The following is a 21379-nucleotide window of genomic DNA, read 5'->3' as shown; positions in this document are numbered from 1 at the left end:
AATCGTTAAAGCTGTGCCGTGACTTGCAGTGTAGTATACAAAATAAAATATACTTGTTGAAAAGCACAAACAGATTTTGAGAATATTGTTAATTTCATTCCAGATGTGACAGGCCTTAGGAAAACAAACAGAGCCATTGTTCAGTATGTTTAACTTAAAAATGCATTTAAGCAATAAAAAATGTCCTCGATTTTTATACTTGCAATATAAGAAAACGACTTCTCATTTAGCGTTTACAAAAAAAAATATTTAAACAATTCTAGGACATGTGGTTAGGGTTGTTTAGGCACAGGTGGTTCCAAACATCTCATAAGTGGACCTCCATCTAATTTTTTCATTCTTCAAACACAAAAAAAGTATGTCAAGATGATCTATAGATTCCATCTTTTCATGCTGAGACCTGTAGTTCTATATAGCTTTATAAATGGACCACCGATATATTAAAAGCTTTTACTGGTCCCTTAAACATGTCACCAAGAGTATCTAAATGCAGATTGCAAAACCTTAATATATGTTAGCTTATTACTTTAATACACGTGAAGCCTTCTTGTAGTTGTGTTGTTCATTGTCTCTAATGTTTTTGATCACTCTGTCATTAGACCTCCTGTCACAGGTGCAGTGGCATAGCGTGGGGTGTGTGAGGGAGCCGTGGCCCCAGACGCAATATCTAGAGAGGCGTAGAAGTCCCAACTCCCGCTATCCCAACTCCTGTCATTACAATTTCCGATAGTTGAAGTGAGAGATGATACAGTACCGCTCTAAAAACTGCTGATCCCTTGGCTTTGCTTCCATCCCACTAAACCAAAAGGGTGCTGGCTATGCACAGTTGCATTGGATAGAAGCAATGTTTTTTGGATTTCATTTGTACAATAAAGACTGTGGGGTAGATTCAGATAGAATTTACGTCGGCGTATCCATAGATACGCCGCGTAAATTCAAATCTGCGCCGGCGTATCTACTTTCTGTATTCAGAAAGCTAGATACGCCGACATTTGCCTAAGATACGACTGGCATAAGTCTCTTACGCCGTCGTATATTAGGGTGCATTCTGACGCTGGCCGCTAGGGGTGCTTCTGTTGTTGTCGGTGTAGAATATGCTAGTTACCTAGATACGCAGATTCACAAACGTACGTACGCCCATCGCAATGTATTTACATCGTTTACGTTAGGCTTTTTCGGCGTAAAGGTTGTTCCTGCTATTAGGAGGCGCAGCCAATGTTAAGTATGGACGTCGTTCCCGCTTCGAAATTTGAATTTTTTACGTCGTTTGCGTAAGTCGTTCGCGAATAGGGCTGGACGTAATTTACGTTCACGTCGAAACCAATACGTTGTTGCGCCGTACTTGGAAGCAATGCACACTGGGATATGTACACAGACGGCGCATGCGCCGTCTGTAAAAAAACGTCAATCACGTCAGGTCATCATACATTTACATAAAACCCGCCCCCCTTCCACATTTGAATTACGCGCACTTACGCCGGCCCCATTTACGCTACGCCGCCGCAACTTACGGAGCAAGTGCTTTGTGAATACAGCACTTGCTCATGTAAGTTACGGCGGTGTATCGTAAATACGATACGCTGCGCCGCCGTATCATTGCGCGCAACTACGTGAATCTACTCCATTGTTTTAAGGAGTGCGGCAGTCCAGGATCTTCTTCTATCCATTACAATTTCCGACCCGGGACTCCACACCTGGGAGTACTAAGTGTGCCACTGTCTGCACCTGCTTCTGTCGCTCTACATGTTTCTGTGCAGGTGCTGCCAGAGCTTCCCCAGCTGTCCGACCTCAGCGATGGACACTCTCTGCCATTGGCTGTACTCAGTCATGTGTAGGCACGGCGGCAGGCAGAGCAGGCTTTGACAGGTGATAGCGGCTTGCTAACGCCTCGCTGTCCAGGTCTCATCACCTGCTGTGCCTGGGCGGGCTTCCACCACACTCCGCAGTCTGCATATGGGAGACAAGAAGAGCCCAGATGAGTGGTGGCTGTGTACTGCCGTGCGCCAGGGCCGGACTGGCTGGAGGCAAGCAGGCTCAGCAGTGAACGTAGTAGCAGAACACATAATGCGTTCTCGTTAGGAGCACCTTCTTAAATTGACAGGACCAATCATGAGCACATACTGTAGCCAGTCTGTGGGAGCCAGAATTATTGCTGATTGGTAGCAGATCAAATACTTTTTACTCAGTGAACTGCAACTCAATTTATAACATTTGTATTGCATTTTTTTCTGGATTTTTGGTTGATATTCTGTCTCTATGATTTAAAATGCACCTATGATAACAATTATAGTCCCTTAACCACTTAAGCCCCGGACCATTTTGTTGCTAAATGACTGGGCCACTTTTTGCGATTCGCCACTGCGTCGCTTTAACTGACAGTTGCGCGGTCGTGTGACGTGGCTCCCAAACAAAGTTGATGTCCTTTTTTCCCCACAAATAGAGCTTTCTTTGATGGTATTTGATCACCTCTGCGTTTTTTTTTTGCGCTATAAACAAAAATAGAGCGACAATTTTGAAAAGAAAATCTATATTTTTTACTTTTTGCTATAATAAATATCCCCAAAAAATATATACATTTTTTTCCCCTCAGTTTAGGCCAATATGTATTCTTCTACATATTTTTGGTAAAAAAATCGCAATAAGTGTTTATTGATTGCTTTGCGCAAAAGTTATAGCATCTACATAGTTTTATAGAATTTTTATTAACATTTTTTTTTTACTAGTAATGGCGGCGATCAGCGATTTTTATGGTGAGTGCGACTTTATGGGGGACACATCGGACACTTTTGACACATTTTTGGGACCATTGTAATTTTTACAGCGATCAGTGCTATAAAAATTCACGGATTACTGTAAAAATGACTGGCAGTGAAGGGGTTAACCACTAGGGGTGCTGAAGGGGTTACGTGTGTCCTAGGGAGTTATTCTAACTGTTAGGAGGAGGAGCTACCAGTGACACATCAGCGATCACTGTTCCCGATCACAGGGAACAGTAGATCCCTGACATGTCACTAGGCAGAACAGGGGAATGCCTTGTTTACAAAGGCATCCCCTTGTTCTGCCTTTGCCGACCGCAATCGCGACCCGCCCGGGAACATCCAGTTCCCAGGACCCGTAGGCGCACTTACGAGGCACTCAGCGGGTGCGCGCGTCAGCTGGGTGGCAAATTTAAAGGGACGTACAGGTACTCACATTTGCCGCCGTGCCATTCTGCCGACGTATATCGGCGTGCGGCGGTCGGCAATCGGTTAACAATGCCCCAATATGCAGTGAAAGTCCCAGTTAATTCCAAAACACAGCATTATTCCAAGAAAGAAAAATAACGGTGGTCATAAGCAATTCAACTATCAGGCAATTTTGTATACAAAGCTAAACATAAACTAAAACATAAGAGCTCCTTATTTTCATATACACCCTTGTTCCAGCAAACGTGGTGTCTAATTAGTCATACAGGAATTTGGCTCTTGACAGAAGTTTCAAATGAAGTATGGTTTCTGTTTCCCATATTTGTTATGTGCAAAGAATGTATATTTTAAGATAGAGACAGCCAGAGAGAAAAGAGCGATGTCCTACATTTGCCCAGAACCTGCATTATTGAAAAATTAACGTTTAAGTGCCAAAAAAAATTATATTCAGAACGAAAAAAGGATGGCATTTACATGAGCCATGTTTCAGTAATTGGAATACTTTACCTTTATTCAGCAGCAAAAGTCATATTATATATCAAAATAAGTGATTTTCTTTGCAGGAAATTATTCTCTTAAGTGTTGTGAAATTGTTAATGCATCACAGTCAATGTTTCTCAATGATGGCTCTCTGGACACTATTACAGTACAGGGTAAAAGTGTAATGCTTTAGTACTACATGGCCATTTTGAAAGTTTATGCCACTCATTGATCTTCAAATTGTCACAGTCAATTTTTGCTTTGAAAACACCTTGCACTTTCCTTGCTTTTCTTTCTGAGTAAAACGTCCCAGTCCCTCAATAGTGCAACAAAAAAGCACAGTATCTATCCATTGTTATATTAACCGTTATACACATTTCTTTTTAGCTATATTTTAGCCAATAATTATTTAAATAGCTAAACATTGAGTGAGTAAGTCAATAGCCATCCAATCTATTGATTTTACGTACATAAAGACAGGTTCGATGAGTTTGCGTGGTGAAACTTGGGTAGAACACACGGAGTCCCAACCCTATACCTCTTTGAACACCTCTGGGATAAATTAGAAAACAGACTGTGAGCCAGATCTTCCTGTCCAACATAACTACTTGACCTTACAAATACTCTTTTAGCTGAACGGACACAACCTCACAAAGTTTTGTGGAAAGCCTTCTGAGAAGTGGGGCAACACCGGACGAATGCTCATGATTTTGCAATGTAATATCCAACAAGCTTATATGGAAGTCATAGATAATGTATACATGTAAGGATGAAGAGAAAGGGTATTGTCAGCTCCACATCCCTGTAAATAGTACATTCATTTTGACAATTTCAGGATGTTTGCTGTGTTTTTTTAACTGCATACACTACCATATAGCCAAGATTTTGTGGTCACTTAAAGGGGTTGTAAAAGTTTATTTTTAATTTTCTAAATAGGTTCCTTTAAGCTAGTGCATTGTTGGTTAATTTACCCTTTCCTTCGATTTCCCTTCTAATGCCTAGTACACACGATCGGGTTTCCTGGCTGACTTTTTACCGCCGGGAAACCCGAGGGGAAAGCCGAGAACCGGCACACGGCCGGTTTTCCTGGCAGGAAAACTGCCATGAGAGTTTTGGCCAGGAAAACCCAGCCGTGTGTATGCTCCACTGCAGTGTTTCCCATAGGAAAACTGCTGGGAAAAAGACCGCCGGGAATCGCGGCAGGAAAAAAGAGAACATGGAAACTGGTCATGTGTACGAGGCATCAATGTTTTTTTTCTTTGTCTGAATTTCTCACTTCTTGTTCCTCAGTAAGCTTGCCCCCATCATCCGAGCCGTTCTGGCTGGGGGTTAGTCAGCGTGCTCGCCCCCTCCCTTGGGACTACATCCCTGCGGGGAGACGCACAGCAAGAAAAAAAACCATTTAGAAGGGAAATCAAAGGAAATGGTAAGTGAACCAACAATGCACTAGTTTAAAGGAACCCATTTAGAAAATAAAAAACAAATCTTTACAACCCCTTTAAGTTCTTCTACTTGTTTTGCTGCTTGGCTTTTTCAGGAAATATGCATATAGGATACTAGCAAAATATAAATATATTTAATAAGATATACAGCATTTATCAAATAATTGGTGAAATGATCTTCCCATGTGATGTATTTATTGTAATGAATAAATGCTGTAAACCTTACTAATATATATTTATATTTTGCCAATATCTCTATGTATATTTCCTGAAGCAGCCAAGCGGCAAAACATGTAGAAGAACATGCATAAAGGATCCTAATAACTTCATTAAATCCAGAGGATGGTGAAATATACACCCTTTTTGTAATTTATTATGGATTTTAATATGAATTTGTAATAAATGATATCATTTTAACAGTTTTATCTGGACAATCCCGAACTGCTTAAAGGAACACTAAAGGTTTGTTTTGTATTAGATCAATTGATTGCTGTAAGCAAGAGCACTTAAATATCACTTACCTCGTTTTTCCTTTTGACCTCCAAAATACAGTAATCCAGGTTTGAAAATGCCATTTCCTGTCTCTCCTCTTCTTTCTTTCCACCGGCATCTGAGCCGTTTTGCATGGTGGAAAGCAGAATGTGCTCACCCCCTCCCTATGACTACAGCCCTGCGTGAAGATGCTCTCTTATCCCTCACAGGCATGGAGGCTAGGCCTAATGGGAACTGTAGTTCCCATAAGGCCGTGATGTAGCAAGAATGAATGCGCACCGCAAACCAGGAAGTCAGTGAGAATAACGATTCAGGAGTGCTGGAGGTGAATAAAACAGCTCAATTTCAACAGGTATCAAACTAGTTATAATGCAAAACATTACTTTTTACTTTATCAACTACTGTCAGACTTTAATTTAAGAGGAAAATATTTTTGTCTTTACAACCCCTTTAATGTTTGTGTAAGCTATTATGGATGTGATGGTTAAGTGACCACAAAATCTGTATAGAGTTTCAAAAAACATCCTGAAATTATCAAACTTTAATGACAGATGAATGAGAAATTAACAGAACGTATTTGTCTGTCAGACTGGGCCCCTTATATGTTGAATTACACAAGTCCAAACATTTGGGAATATGTGTGTATTTGTATCCAAACTCAGTAAAGCCCTTTATAAAAAAAAGTATATGCACAGGACTGGATAACTGATGCTATGACCTCAAAGTCTTGATTTGAAACACGTATGCATATACTGACACTGTGGGGTTGATTTACTAAAGGCAAATCCACTTTGCACTACAAGTGCACTTGGAAGTGTAGTCACTTTAGATCTCAGGGGAAGATATGAAATGAGGGGAAGATCTGCTGATTTCTATCATCCAGTCATGTACAAGCAAAAATGCTGTTTTTTATTTTCCTTGCATGTCCCCCTCAGATCTACAGCGACTGCACTTCCAAGTGCACTTGTAGTGCAAAGTGGATTTGCCTTTAGTAAATAAACCCATGTGTGTCTGGTAAAGTGGCCTTACAAAATTGTATAACAATAAACTAATATGAAAAGGGCCATACACATCACACTGTTAAGCTTCTTTGAAAAAAAAAAAGAACATAAGCTTCCCGTTGGCATTTCCAGTCCATTTACCTTATCTAAATGCATAAGTAATAGGTGCCAAATGGACTACAGAATGCAAATAGAAATTTACTCTAGCAAGTGAAGGAGATACCAACAGTGAATGTAATGATGTAAATTTAGGAATAAACACTGTTCGTAACAGCTGAATACAATTTGTACAGAGATACAGCTAACTGGAAATTATGGTTTACAGTAGGCTCTACAGGACACAAAACACTAAAATTCTGGTATCCAAGTAACAAGCCATATTGTGCAGTTGGCCAGTATTCAAGAAACTCTGACATTCCCTTTTAACCTTTTTTTGTTTATTAACTATACAGTTCATATTTATAGTAAGAAAATGAAAACTACACATTTTCCTATGTTTATATGGGACAACCACTTTAGTCCTATACAGTAAGGTTTGGCTTTCCGTTACAGCCTCTTACTGCCCTGGATTTGTGTAGAGGGTGGTAAGAAAATCATCATAAATCATTAAAGCGAATCTTGCAATGCAACGGAAGGGCTGCATATGATTTTCCAAGCCCCTTCCCCCTCTATACATTGGCTGCTAATAGTAAGACCAAAGGTTGTCTGAAAAGAAACATTTGTTATATGGTATATGTACCATACCACCATTTTACGCATCACTGGTAGTGACGTCACCATCTTTCAAGGAGGATTCTTGGGGAGTATAGAGCAGGCCAAATATTACGAGAAGACACCCCTGTCCTTGGCAGGAGTGTCTTCTCTTGAGAGTTAGGCTCCATTCACACCTAGGCATTTTAACGCCTGAAGCCCGACGCTATTGCAGCCTGAAATACGCTGGAGGGGTGATTTAACATTGTTCTCTATGGAGATGGTTCATATCTCCACGCCGAACGTCGAAACACTGTACACCTGAAGCTCAAAACAAGTCCCTGACCCTTTTTTTCAGGCAGCTTCGGCGTTCGGCATAGCCGACAATGTGTAAATCACCCCTCCAGTGAAAACCGCGGTAAAAAACGCAGCGTTTTGTCGCGGCAAATCGCGGGGATTTATTGCGGTGCAAAACGCTGCCCTAAGGTGTGAATGCAGCCTTAAGCTGCTTTGTATTCCACAGGATCTCACCAGAAGAAACGTGATGTCACCCTTCCCAAGGTGCCACAAAAAAACAAAGCATTGTCCAGCACAACATAATCTTCCGAATTGTTCATTTATTGGAACAGAATGAAAAGCCATCCACTAATGCATTTCTGCCTCATAGGACCTTAAGCAGAGCTACAATTAAGGCCCTTTGTGGCAGAAATGTGTTAGAGGATGGCTTTTATTGCTGATACACTTAAGAAAGGATTCTGAGGATTATTCTTTGCTGGATACTTGCTTTGCCTACACAGTATTTTGCTTACAAAAAAGGTTCCTTTCTGTACCCTTCTATGGGTGTAAGGTCGAGGTATAAAAATATGACATGTGTGCATTCTTTTTTGGAACGGTGGATAGGAATGCGATGGTAAGGTAAATATAAAAATGTATCCTTTACAGGTAACCTTTGGACCTACTATTAGCAGGCACTATATACAGGGAGAAGTGGCTCAGACAGTAGATGCCAACTCTGCATTGTACTTTAATGTCAGCTTTAAAGCTAAACTTCAGTCCTACCTTCAATCTTGCAATGTTTAACAGGCTCCTCTCCTATTATGAAATAGCCTTTTCTGATTACACTGCACACTGTGAGCTTCTTACTGTGTGCATTAGAAACTACAGCAAGTCAAAATGTGCCCACCTCATTTCTAGGCTGCAGCACTAATAACCCTATCTATCAAATGTAAAAAAAAAAGGTTGGGAAAAAAAACAATAGGAGCCTACAGTGCCTGAAACCAACCCTTTACACTAACCCCAACCTCAAGCTAAAAAAGCTAAAAATCATGATGATAAACAAAATACATTCTAATGTTGATAGAAACTATAACAATGATAATAATACTATCAAGCTATAAACTACGCATCCCAGAACACGTCTCAATGTCAATGCACAAACAAAATCCAGGGTACATTCTTTTGGAAAGTGAAAAAATGAATCTCCGGGCTACAGTAATGAGACACTTAGACAGTTATCGTAATGTTCTTGAAAAATACGATTTTAAGTTTTGTTAATGAAGGACATGAGAACAAGTCAACAACCAGTTGAGACTATGGCCGTGTACACACGGTCGATCCAAACCGATGAGAATGGTCCGACGGGCCGTTTCAATCGGTTCACCGCTGAAGTGGCCTGACGGTCTGATGTGCGTACACATCATCGTTCCAAAAACCGATCGGGTCAGAACGCGGTGACGTAAAACACACGACGTGCTGAAAAAAACGAAGTTTAATGCTTCCAAGCATGCGTTGACTTGATTCTGAGCATGCGCGGGTTTAAAACCAATGCTTTTCTGTACTAACCATCGGTTTGGACCGATCGGTCAGCGGTCCATCGGTTCGATTTTAAAGCATGTTTTAAAATTTTGGACCGAAGGACAACAGACCGATGGGCCATACACACGGTCGGTTTGGACCGATGAAACTGAACTTCGGTCCATTCTCATCGGTTTGGAACGACCGTGTGTACGCGGCCTAAGTCTCAAACTTACTGGGCCACAAACCATCATCCCAAAGGTAAGCAATATATGGTATCCTTAAAGCGGGGATCCACCCAAAAGTGGAACTTCTGCTTAAACCACTCCTCGCCCCCTTACATGCCACATTTGGCATGTCATTTTTTTGGGGGGGAGCTTCAGTAGGAGTGGGACTTCCTGTCCCACTTCCTCCTTCCGCCCAGGGACCAATTAGACGACTCGTCATATCGCCTTAGGCGGCCCCTCCCTGTAGGCGATCACCTGGGACAAGTGACAGGTCCCAGGCGATCACCTGTCCACTCGGGGAGCGCAGCATCGCTCGCACATGTGCAGTGAGTGCCCGGCCATGAAGCCGGAAGCTGTCACAGCCGGGTGCCCACAGTTACAATGGAGGCGGCGGTGGAGAAGGGGGAGACGACCGAAGCTACGGGCGGCCACGTCGCTGGACAGTGGAACAGGTAAGTGTATGTTTATTAAAAGCCAGCAGCTACACTTTTTGTAGCTAGTGACTTTTAATAAACATAAACAAGGCTGTAACTCCCCTTTAAATCATCTTTAAGTCAGCCATTTCTGTTGGCCTTCTGACAAAACCCTAATGCCACGTACACACGAACGGTTCATCCGATTTTTTCATCAGATATCCAATGAAGCTGACTTTCATCAGTCTTCCCTACACACAGTTAAAAATCCGATTGTGTCCAACGCGGTGACGTAAAACACAACGACGTGCAGAGAAAAATTAAGTTCAATGCTTCGAGCATGCGTCAGATTGATTCTGAGCATGCATGGATTTTTGACCGATGGATTTCCCCACAGACGATTGTTTTTTTCTATCGGTTTTTTAACCATCAGAACATTTTAAAACAGGTTCTATTTTTTTTCACCGATGGGAAAAAAAACTATGGGGCCCACACATGATCGGTTCGTCCGATGAAAACAGTCCATCGGACCATTTTCATCAGAAGAACCGATCGTGTGTACAGGGCATAAGACTGGGCAAAAGAGAACCTGGACCCATCACACAAATTTGTCATGCAATTGTCCAGTTAAACTGTTCTCTTTAGTGGTCGTAGGTATAAGTTAGGATACACGATCAAAGTCTTGCTTCAAAGAAAGAATTGTTAATTGCTTTCCAATGACAAAATGCCGGTTTAACAAACATTTGAACAATTTTTGTCACACGTCTCTTCATTTCCCATAGGTTGACTACTGACTAAATAGGTCATATATATCTCTTAGCAATTCAAACAATTTTGTGATGGTCATGCAAGCCTCAGGCCCATAATTTGCCTTTTGAAGTTTAGTAACGTAAAGATTCTGTGGTGATAATCTATGGGTTGTCGTTTCCATATTTTCAGTTGTATAAGCCACTAATATACTTAAAGCGGGGGTTCACCCTATCGACAGGAAAAAAAAAAAAATTTTTTCTTTTACCTTTAAATCAGGCACTGTAGCGCGAGCTACAGTATGCCTGTCCCGAATTTTTTCCCCCCATACTCACCTTGTAGTCGTCCATCGAAGATACCGGGGAATGGGCGTGCCTCTGGAGACGGAGCATGATTGACGGCCGGCTCTGGCGCGTCACGCTTCTCCGGAAATAGCCGAAATAGGCTTGGTCTTCACGACGCGTGCGCATAGCCTGTGCGCACGCGCCGTGAAGAGCCGAGACCTACTCCGGCTGTCTTCGGGGAGAGTGACGTGCCAGGGCCGGCCGTCAATCATCCTCCCTCTCCATAGGCACGCCCATTCCCCGCGGGAGCCGGAATCTACGATGGACGACTACGAGGTGAGTACGGGGTTAAAAAAATCGGGACAGGCATACTGTAGCTCGCGCTACAATGCCTGTCTCGATGGAAACATCATGTGGGTCAGGGTGAACTACCGCTTTAAAATTTACAAAATGTTATATGGTGCCTAATGTATTTTCAGAATGCAAAATGTGAAAGGCCAGTTCTTACATTTTAGAACAACCTATAAAGTTTCATTGTTTACTATTAAACTAATGTACTACTTGCAGTACTGTTTTCAGAAGTAAAAATCAATGAAACATGTCCAAATCAATTTAGCACAGCATTAAATATTATGTTCTGTTCAACTATTTAGCAAATTGAGAGAGTTTTTTATTTTGATGAACATTTTATTTGAAAAATTGAGTTAGCTGTGAATGTATGCCACATTGATCGATCCATGTTTACTAATCAGGCTTACCTCATCTTCCTGATTTATTTGGTAGTCCTTAGGCATGCTTGAGAGTATGGGCCAAGTGAGGTTTGAGGCGGTAGTTGGTAAGGAGCTGAAAGTTCCATTTCTAAGATTTTCTGTAGAATGAGACTTTTGTCCATGCCAGCCCAGAATGCTTTCTAAGAACATAAACGTTTGTCAGTTTTTTATGTACATTTATTGCATATTCTTACCACATTATAATATAAGCTAACAGTATGTACTAAACCATGTAGAGTACATACTGTAACACTTATCATTACATGTTAAAAGAATTACTTTACAACTAAAAGCTCATTCACACAAGTAAGTATTTATGAATGGTATTCATCTTTCTACTATTATTCAATATTAAACATATTTATTTTACACATAAATATTTAATACAGGGTGCACCTGTGAAACAGAACATTTTAATTTTTTTTATAGAGAGAACACAGCCAAAACTTGCTCCTTTCAGTTTCTGTCACTTTGTCAAACTGAAACTCTATGAGCCAGATCCTCAAACGAATTACGCCGGCGTATCTATGGATACGCCGCGTAATTTCAAAGTTCCCGCGTCGTATCTCTGTTTTGTAACCACAAAACAAGATACGACGGAATCTGGGCTCGATCCGACAGGCGTACGTCTTAGTACACCGTTGGATTGTAGGTGCATATTTACGCTGGTCGCTAGGTGGCGTTTCCGTCGAATTCCACGTCGAGTATGCAAATTAGCTAGATACGGCGATCCGCGAACGTACGTCCGGCCGGCGCATTTTTTTACGTCGTTTGCGTTCTGCTTTTTCCGGCGTTTAGTTAACCCTGCTATATGAGGCGTATCCTATGTTAAGTATGGCCGTCGTTCCCGCGTTGAATTTTGAAAATGTTACGTCGTTTGCGTAAGTCGTTCGCGAATAGGGATTTGTGTAGAATGACGTCACCAATGACGCCAATGACGTCGTAAGCATTGGCTTTTTCCGGTTTAATTTCGAACATGCGCACTGGGTTACCCCCACGCACGGCGCATGCGCAGTTAAAAAAAAACGTCATTTACGTCGGGTCACGACGTATTAACATAAAACATGCCCCATCACATGGATTTGAATTGCGCGCCCTTACGCCGGGAGAATTATGCTACGTCGCCGTAACTTTAGAGGCAAATGCTTTGTGAATACAGCATTTGCCTCTCAAAGTTGCGGCAGCCTATCGTTACTAGGATACGCTACGCCTGCATAAAAATACGATCCGCTACGTGGATCTGGCCCTATGTGTCCTCAACCAGAATTCAGAGAAGGAAACGGATGTGGGAAGAGCCACACCTCTGAATGATTCATTACATTGTTGGTAAGATTGAATAAAGACACAAGTCCAATTAGTTCGACCTGTGAAATTGGTGTGTGTTCATGTTGATAATAATTTCCCATATCCTTGTATATTATGTTCACTAAGATGCACGTCCAAAAGTCTTTTAAAACCAATAATATTTCCTGCTGACATCACTGATTGTGGAAGAGAGTTCCACATCCTCACCGCCCTGACAGTGAAAAAAAACCCTTCACAGCTTAAAGTTAAACCGCTTCTATTCCAATCTCATTGTGGGGCCCTATGTCTTCTTAAACTCCCTGCGACTAAATCGTTTCCTACCTAAGCTGGAATCCCCAATGAAGTATTTGCATATTGCTATCATATCTCCTCTCAAGCATCCTTTCTCCAGGGAGAACAAGTTTATTGCTTGTAGTTGTTCCTCGTAATTGAGGTCCTCCAGTCCCATTATTAATTGTGTTGCCCTTCTTTGAACTCTCTCCAGTTCTAGCACATCCTTCCTGAGGATTGGTGACTGGAATTGGATGGAATACTCCAGATGTGGCTGAACCAGAGTTTTATAAAGTGGAAAGATTATTGTTTTATTTATGGAGTAAATTCCGTTTTTAATGCATGCTAATAGTTTGCTAGCTTTGCTTGCTGCAGCTTGGCATTGCATGATATTGCTTAGTCTGTCTTCTACTAGGAACCCCCAATTTGCTTGTGCAAATTGCTGCTTGAGCATTTGAGGTCTGTAAACAGACTTTTTCACCAACGGAGCAGCTAAGGAAAAATAGGTACAATTATCTTAGCGCTACACCTGCTGGCACGAAATAAACAAAATACATAGGCAATATTAAAAAAAAATTGTTTTAGTCCTGACCAATATAAAAAAAAAAACATAAAAACACACTATGCATTCTCTGTAAGGCATGCACCCAAATGTAGTCTGAAAGACTGTTTTTTACAGTGCACCCCAAAGGTGTCTGAAAGGACACAGGGCAATCTTGTTTTAAAATTCACAAGCCAGCAGAGACAGATTTTAGAATATGAGACACAGAGCTAACTTGCATCCACATAGCAACCAGGGATCCAAAACCTATAACCCCAGAAATGCATCTCCATGGCCTATAGTGGACAACTTTTCAAGTCGGATCATAAACCCTACTTGTATAGAAAGAAAAAAAATTTCTCCCAATGGCCTATGTATTGTATTAAATCCTACCTTAGATGGAAAACCAAATATTATTAACCAGAGAGTATTTTAAAATCATCACAGCTGGATTTTCCACGAGGATTACTCAAACGAGCGACGAGCAGTTGGCCCCAATCTGCCTACAAAAGGTTACATGTATAAATTAGGCATGCAGGGGTACATGGGCAAAATCAAAAAGGGGGGCTGGTAAAGAAGGGGAAGGGGAAGAGGGGATGGGAGGAGAGGGGAAAAGGGAAAAAAGTAATAAATAAAATAGATACATTTTTTCCCTTTTCCCCTCTCCTCCCCTCCCTTCTTTACCAGCCCCTCTTTTTGCTTTTGTCCATGTACCCCTGCACGCCTAATTCATACATGTGACCTCTTGTAGGCAGATTGGGGCCACCTGCTCGTCACTCGTTTGGGTGATCCTCGTGGAAAATCCAGCTGTGATGATTTTAAAATATACTCTGGTTAATAATATTTGGTTTTCCATCAAAGGTAGGATTTAATACAATACCTGAGTTTCCTGTACAGGTTGTTACAAATGCAAGTAAAGCAAAGTAAATGATATCGAATGCTAATGGCATGTATTTGATACATTATAGATATTCACATTTTTCCCCCTGAAGCAGATCGTTTATATCCAATAGAGATTGAAACGCGTTTGTGACACCCCATATGGCAATCCACAGTGGTGAATTGTACATGGTTATTATGATATTTTGGACATCCATTAGAATATTGTACACCAGAGCTCATGTTGTTATTATTTTAAATGTACATGAACCTTCTATTTTTTCTTTATTTTTTGACATTCGATAATACTATGTAAAGTTAGAATTTTTATTTTTAAATATATATAAAGCAACAATTTTAAAAAAATAGTAATCAATTCTTTGAGCTGTGTATAGGCCCTTGGGAGAAAAACGTTTTCTTTTCTATATAATTATTGGGCTAGCAGCATTCTATCTATACCTAGGGAAGGTGGGTACCCAACTTTGCCATAAATTCTACTTAAGCCAGCCATAGACAGTTCAAATATTGGCCAGTTCAGCAGGAACCAGCCAAGATTTGAACCATGTATGGGAAGGCTGAATGTACCCAACTGATCAATCAAATCAGCCCATCATAAATGTGTTAAGGACAATCCAGGTTTGTCATACTCTAGACATCAGGGTAATTAAGCCCATTAGGGATACTTGACATGCAATACAATTACTTACACAGGATTACTTGATTCTGTAAAAGCCATTTAGGCTTGATAGTCTACTAAATACTAAAAACTGGTTTACCTGACCTGCAAGTGATCCCTTCTCAAATTCACTGTTTCAAAATCTACACACAACTCATAAAATCATTAATAAAGACTACAGATCAGAAGCTGGAGAATTAACAATTCAATGTCAAACATAATTAGTCTATATACAGGTGGTAGGGGCTAGCTGAGGCATGTTATTTGTAGCCTCTATAGACAGAGGCATAGCCTGAAGCTTGTGGGCCCCGATGCAAAAGTTGACCTGGGCCCCCCCCCCCCACTACCTACCACCACTTTCACTGTGCATGCAGATACACCCACCGCACGCCAAGATACTCAAAGTGGCTTAAGAGTTTCTCCTTACATCAGAGGACAGGGATCACCACTGGAGAATCAGAGGACAGGGACCCCTGGCAGGTCACCTGGCAGAGCTCCTGTCCCATTCCAGCACTGTATACAGCTCCTCCCCCCACACTACACAGGGCTGAAATCACATTTCTTTACACACAGTCTGTCAGCCTTCACAGGGTGTATCTGGCTTTTATGTTGCTGTTTTGACCTGTGAAATTCTCTGGTCAGAACAACAGTGTAGTTGCAGTAGGCAAATACACCTTGTGCAGATCGTGGCTAACTGGCTTTGTTGCAAAGCAATGTGATTTCAGCACTGCGGAGGAGCAGCAGTACAGAGTTCTGTAATGGGAAAGATGCTCATGAGCCGGGCATAGCATCCAGGGTGGAGGGGGTGGTCAGGGGGCTTTCTGGGGAGTGCAACTTAGATATGGGGGGACAAAACCATGTGACACAAAATCTGTAGCCTGCAGCCCCTCAGGAGATGTTAAGGGTTTTATTTTAGCAATTTCTGAAGGCTTCTCTGTCAGTATTGGCAAGTGTTGGAGGAAGGTCACCTCCCAGAGGTTTATGTCTTTTTCCTAGTTGTCAGGGAGGTGGGGTAAGTGGACATCCCTGGGTGGGGGGATACAGAGAATCTCAGCTAATGACTAGGAGACACTGAGCAGTGTCTTACCTTACCAGTGACATTGGTCCCATCGTGGCTACAGGATGGCACTTTCCTCCTCATAACTCGCTGAGCTTGGTTACCATTCCATGCACACAGCACAGACATTTTCCCATCCTGGGCTGTTCTCACCCCATGTTTCTTTCCATTCAGGAAATGTCTCACAGCTTCTCCCCAGCCAATGAAAACAGAGGGGTGTGGACTGTCGGAGGTAAAGTGGAAGTCCAGTACTGGATCCTGGCTGTGGGGCCCTAGGGCAGATCGGAGCTGGACTTTGTGGAGAATATGATAATATGACAGGGAGGCTTCAGCGGCTCCCTGGAGCTAGGGGTGGGGTTGCGATTGTGACCCCTGCAACCCCTTATGCTACGCCCGTGTCTATAGAATAGAAATTGCATGCTGCACATGTGGTTTACCATATTGTAACATGTGATATACTAGAAATATTAATGCATTTAAAAAACTGTATCTGAGGGATTGGCAACTACATGACCATAAATAGACCTTTTGATTGGTCGGGTTATCTCTGTCCACTACTGACGACGTTCACCCCTCCCCGGACGCAACGCATATGGGGGTGGAGTTTGGAGTGTGACATCATCCCGCGGCCATCTCATACAGTGATTATTATTCCGATGTTATGCATTCTCAGTTAACACTGCTTATGTGCTTTTTAATGTAAGTGCAATACTTTTAATTCACAAATGAAATGTTTCAAAATGGAGAAAACTAGATGTGGTGTATTCTGTTCCAATTTTATATATACAATCATGAACTTAGAGGCTGATTTTGGGCTATAGGAATTATTGACAAGTTGGAATATCAGACCTTCATCCCTATTCCCCTTAAAGGGAACCTCAGCGAGTTATGACCTTACTGTTAATGCAGGTGTTGAGTTGGCACTGTCACTTGTTTGGAAGCATCACATGGTGGATTTGTTATCGATTTTGCAGATATATCGTTTAATTTGGGTAGTGATTGAGAAGATGGATGATCACAATTTTTAATATGGACACTTATGCGCTAGGTTGATTTGATTTTAATTTATTTATATTTTTGTGCACATATTTTATGAATTGTTTGATGATATCAGACTGTCCATTTACTGATTAACAGATTTATAATTATACTACACTTTTGTTATCTCCATCACCCAAAGATGGTAGCTGCATCAGCAGTCTGGAACTGGCTTTTACCATTAAACATCAGCCAATAGTCTTTTTTTATGAGAGCACTCTGTAAAAAATTTAAAATTGTTAAAATTATCTCTAATGCACTAAACAAGAACTTGAAAAATCCCTGTCTCTTTGAAGAGCACCACTATATTGTAAATCTTTGAAATATTCCTGTATGTTGTGACAGTGCGTATTACAGATCTAAAAAAAAAGTCATAATTGTCATCACCGATGTTGTGAACAGTTTGCCTTTCGGATAAAACACATAGTGGAAGCTGTTTTGTGTCTAACAGATTAAATATGTAGTTAACTAAACCTATTGCCAGTCTCTCAGTCTGCTGGCACCTATATTATGGTCCTGAAAGCTGAAAAAGCTTTGTATGGGGTGAGACTAAGAGCGTCATCTTCACATATTGGTGGCAGCACAGTGAGATCTGACTTGGTGTTTGTCACATATTAATGAAAATGGCTGGCATCTGATATTGCTGTTGTCGCAGTGCTTCTCACAGTGCAGCTACTGTAACCATTCAAAGGCTTTCAGTACACAAAAAAAGAAAACAACTGAATGGAAAAACGGCATGTTTTAGAAGTAATTAGCTGTATAAATATGTTATTTTTAAGTTTTTGTTTTCAGAAGCTGTATATCCCAGTGTGTTCAGCCTAATATTTAAAAAAAAGTTTATCCTTAAAACTTTAATCAAAACAATACTTGGGTTGAGATATTTTAGGGATTATCATCGTGTTTATGTCATTCGATTATTTGCTGTCTGTTACCCTCACTTCCTGTCCCGGTGGCCACACAGGATGGGAGGAAACCTTTCCACCAACAAAAGGACTAGAGGAAGTCCTAACACTTCGCTGTTATAATAAAGCAAAACGTTTGGGGTTTGTTTTATCATTTAAAGCAGAAGTAAACCCATAAAACTGTTTTATTTCCGGCACGGCAATGTAACACTCCCATTAGTTGTGCTCTCAACCAAACTGTCAAGCCATCCAATGGCTGGTATCATAACTGATCACATGTGCAGCATCATGGCAGTTGTAGATTAAACAAAGTCAAAGATGGCAGCTTCCTTGGCTGAAAACATTAAAGGGATTTACTTACACTATTAGCCAGATTCACGTAGAGTTACACAGGCGTATCAGTAGATCCGTCGTCGTAACTCCGAATCTGCGCCGTCGTATATTTAAGCATATTCTGGAAACCAGATACGCTTAAATTAGGCTAAGATACGAGCAGCGTAAGTCTCCTACGCCGTCGTATCTTAGGGTGCATATTTACGTTGGCCGCTAGGTGGCGCTTCCGTTGTTTTCCGCGTCGAATATGCAAATGAGCAAGATACGCCGATTCACGAACGTACGTACGTACGTCCGTCGCATTTAGTTACGCCGTTTACGCAAGACATACGCCGGCGTAAAGATAAAGCTGGTCTCTAGGTGGCGCAGCCCATGCACAGTATGGCTGTCGGAACAAGCGTATCTTTTTGCGTCGTTTGCGTAAGTTGTACGCGAATAGGGCTGTGCGTAAGTTACGTTCACGTCGTAGGCAGTGTTCGACGTATCTTAGGCATTCTATCCGACGCATGCGCACTGGGATACGTCCACGGACGGCGCATGCGCCGTATGATCAAAGCGTCAATTATGTGGGGTCATGCCTTATTAACATAAAACACGTCCACCTCTTCCCAATTTGAATTAGGCGCGCTTACGCCAGCACATTTACGCTACGCCGCCGTAACATAGGACGCAAGTGCTTTGTGAATACAGCACTTGCCTCTCTAACTTGCGGCGGCGTAGCGTAAATGACCTGCGCTACGCCGGAACAAAGAAGCGCCGCTCTACCTGAATCCGGCTATAAGTCACTAGTGTGTAAACTCTCTAAGGTTGTGATAGGGCTACTTGAAGTTCACAGAACTCCCCATTTCCCAGGATTCTGTTTTAGCACAATAGAAACGCTCTCGTTACTAAATTATCTTTTCTGGTCTCAATTTTAACGCACGATCTACAAACCAACATTATTCACATAACGGGTATTTTGATAAGCCAAGCACACATGTTTTTCCTAAACATTTCTAGATTGATTTGTTAATTGCTTGTGAACACATTTAGCCGGATTCAAGTAGAGCGGCGCTTCTTTAGTTCGGCGTAGCGCATCCCATTTGCACTACGCCGACGTAACATAGTGAGGCAAGTACTGTATTCACAAAGCACTTGCCTCCTAAGTTACGTCGGCGTAGCGCAAATGTTCCGGCGTAACCCCGCCTAATTCAAAATAGGCAGGTAGGGGGCGTGTTGTATGGTAATGAATCGTGACCCCATGTAAATGAAGCGACGATCGTACGGCGCATGCGCGTGCATGCTCAGAATCACGTCGCAAATACTGATTGCTTTCGACGTGAACGTAACCTACGCCCAGCCCCATTCACGTACACTTACGCAAACGACGTAAAATACGACGGCTGTTCCGACGTCCATACGAATGAAATGAAATCTTCATCTCCATAAAGATTTTCAGCAGATGGAAGCATGAAGTGCTCCAAAATCTCCTGATAGCTAGCTGCATTCACCCTGCCCTTGATAAAACACAGTGGACCAACACCAGCAGCTGACATGGCACCCCAGACCATCACTGACTGTGGGTACTTGACACGGGACTTCAGGCATTTTGGCATTTCCCTCTCCCCAGTCTTCCTCCAGACTCTGGCACCTTGATTACCGAATGACATGCAAAATTTGCTTTCATCCGAAAAAAGTACTTTGGACCACTGAGCAACAGTCCAGTGTTGCTTCTCTGTAGCCCAGGTCAGGCGCTTCTTCCGCTGTTTCTGGTTCAAAAGTGGCTTGACCTGGGGAATGCGGCACCTGTAGCCCATTTCCTGCACACGCCTGTACACGGTGGCTCTGGATGTTTCTACTCCAGACTCAGTCCACTGCTTCCGCAGGTCCCCCAAGGTCTGGAATCGGTCCTTCTCCACAATCTTCCTCAGGGTCCGGTCACCTCTTCTCGTTGTGCAGCGTTTTCTGCCACACTTTTTCCTTCCCACAGACTTCCCACTGAGGTGCCTTGATACAGCACTCTGGGAACAGCCTATTCGTTCAGAAATGTCTTTCTGTGTCTTACCCTCTTGCTTGAGGGTGTCAATGATGGCCTTCTGGACAGCAGTCAGGTCGGCAGTCTTACCCATGATTTGGAGTAATGAACCAGGCTGGGAGTTTTTAAAAGCCTCAGGAATCTTTTGCAGGTGTTTAGAGTTAATTAGTTGATTCAGATGATTAGGTTAAGAGCTTGTTTAGAGAACCTTTTCATGATATGCTAATTTTTTGAGATAGGAATTTGGGGTTTTCATGAGCTGTATGCCAAAATCATCAATATTAAAACAATAAAAGGCTTGAACTACTTCAGTTGTGTGTAATGAATCTAAAATATATGAAAGTCTAATGTTTATCAGTATATTACAGAAAATAATGAACTTTATCACAATATGCTAATTTTTTGAGAATGACCTGTATATATATATTAAATATACTTCACCTATAGGACATTGATATTCTTCAAATATACATGCCTAGTGGGCAATTGTGGACACAAGTTTCCTTTAACCTTTATGACCTATTTATCCTTTGCGGACATGAATTTAATGAGCCTTTTGAGTTGCTCACAGGTCTCTATTTGAGCTCCGTTTGTTCCCTCTTTTTTCCTCTTCCATTTATTATTTATTTACTTATTTTTACATATATACATACTTATGTTTATGAGATTATACATTTAGGTATGTATCTGTATATGTATTGCAAACATGTGTTTGCTCTAAGGTTTAAATGCACACAGTCGTATTCAGTATATGAATAGTTGGGGTACTTAGTAATAACATGCGGCCTATTCCGCTAATCCTAGGCTTATACCCTAATTGCAGATGTTTAATCTATGTT

At 41.7% G+C, this 21379-nt stretch overlaps 1 protein-coding gene across 1 annotated transcript in view; it reads right to left on the bottom strand.

The window, feature by feature from the left end:
* Nucleotides 1-21379, bottom strand: part of OSBPL10 (oxysterol binding protein like 10) — a 592524-nt gene that overhangs the window by 244485 nt on the left and 326660 nt on the right. Inside the window, exon 6 of the mRNA XM_040353085.1 lies at nucleotides 11514-11665. Coding sequence (XP_040209019.1) covers nucleotides 11514-11665 — 152 coding nt within the window. The remainder of the gene's footprint in view (nucleotides 1-11513; nucleotides 11666-21379) is intronic.

This window comes from Rana temporaria, chromosome 5 (genome assembly GCF_905171775.1).
Source record: "Rana temporaria chromosome 5, aRanTem1.1, whole genome shotgun sequence".
Classification (NCBI taxonomy): Eukaryota; Metazoa; Chordata; class Amphibia; order Anura; family Ranidae; genus Rana; species Rana temporaria.
The sequence above is the reverse complement of the archived record's forward strand: the minus strand, read 5'-3'. Positions and strand labels throughout refer to the sequence as shown.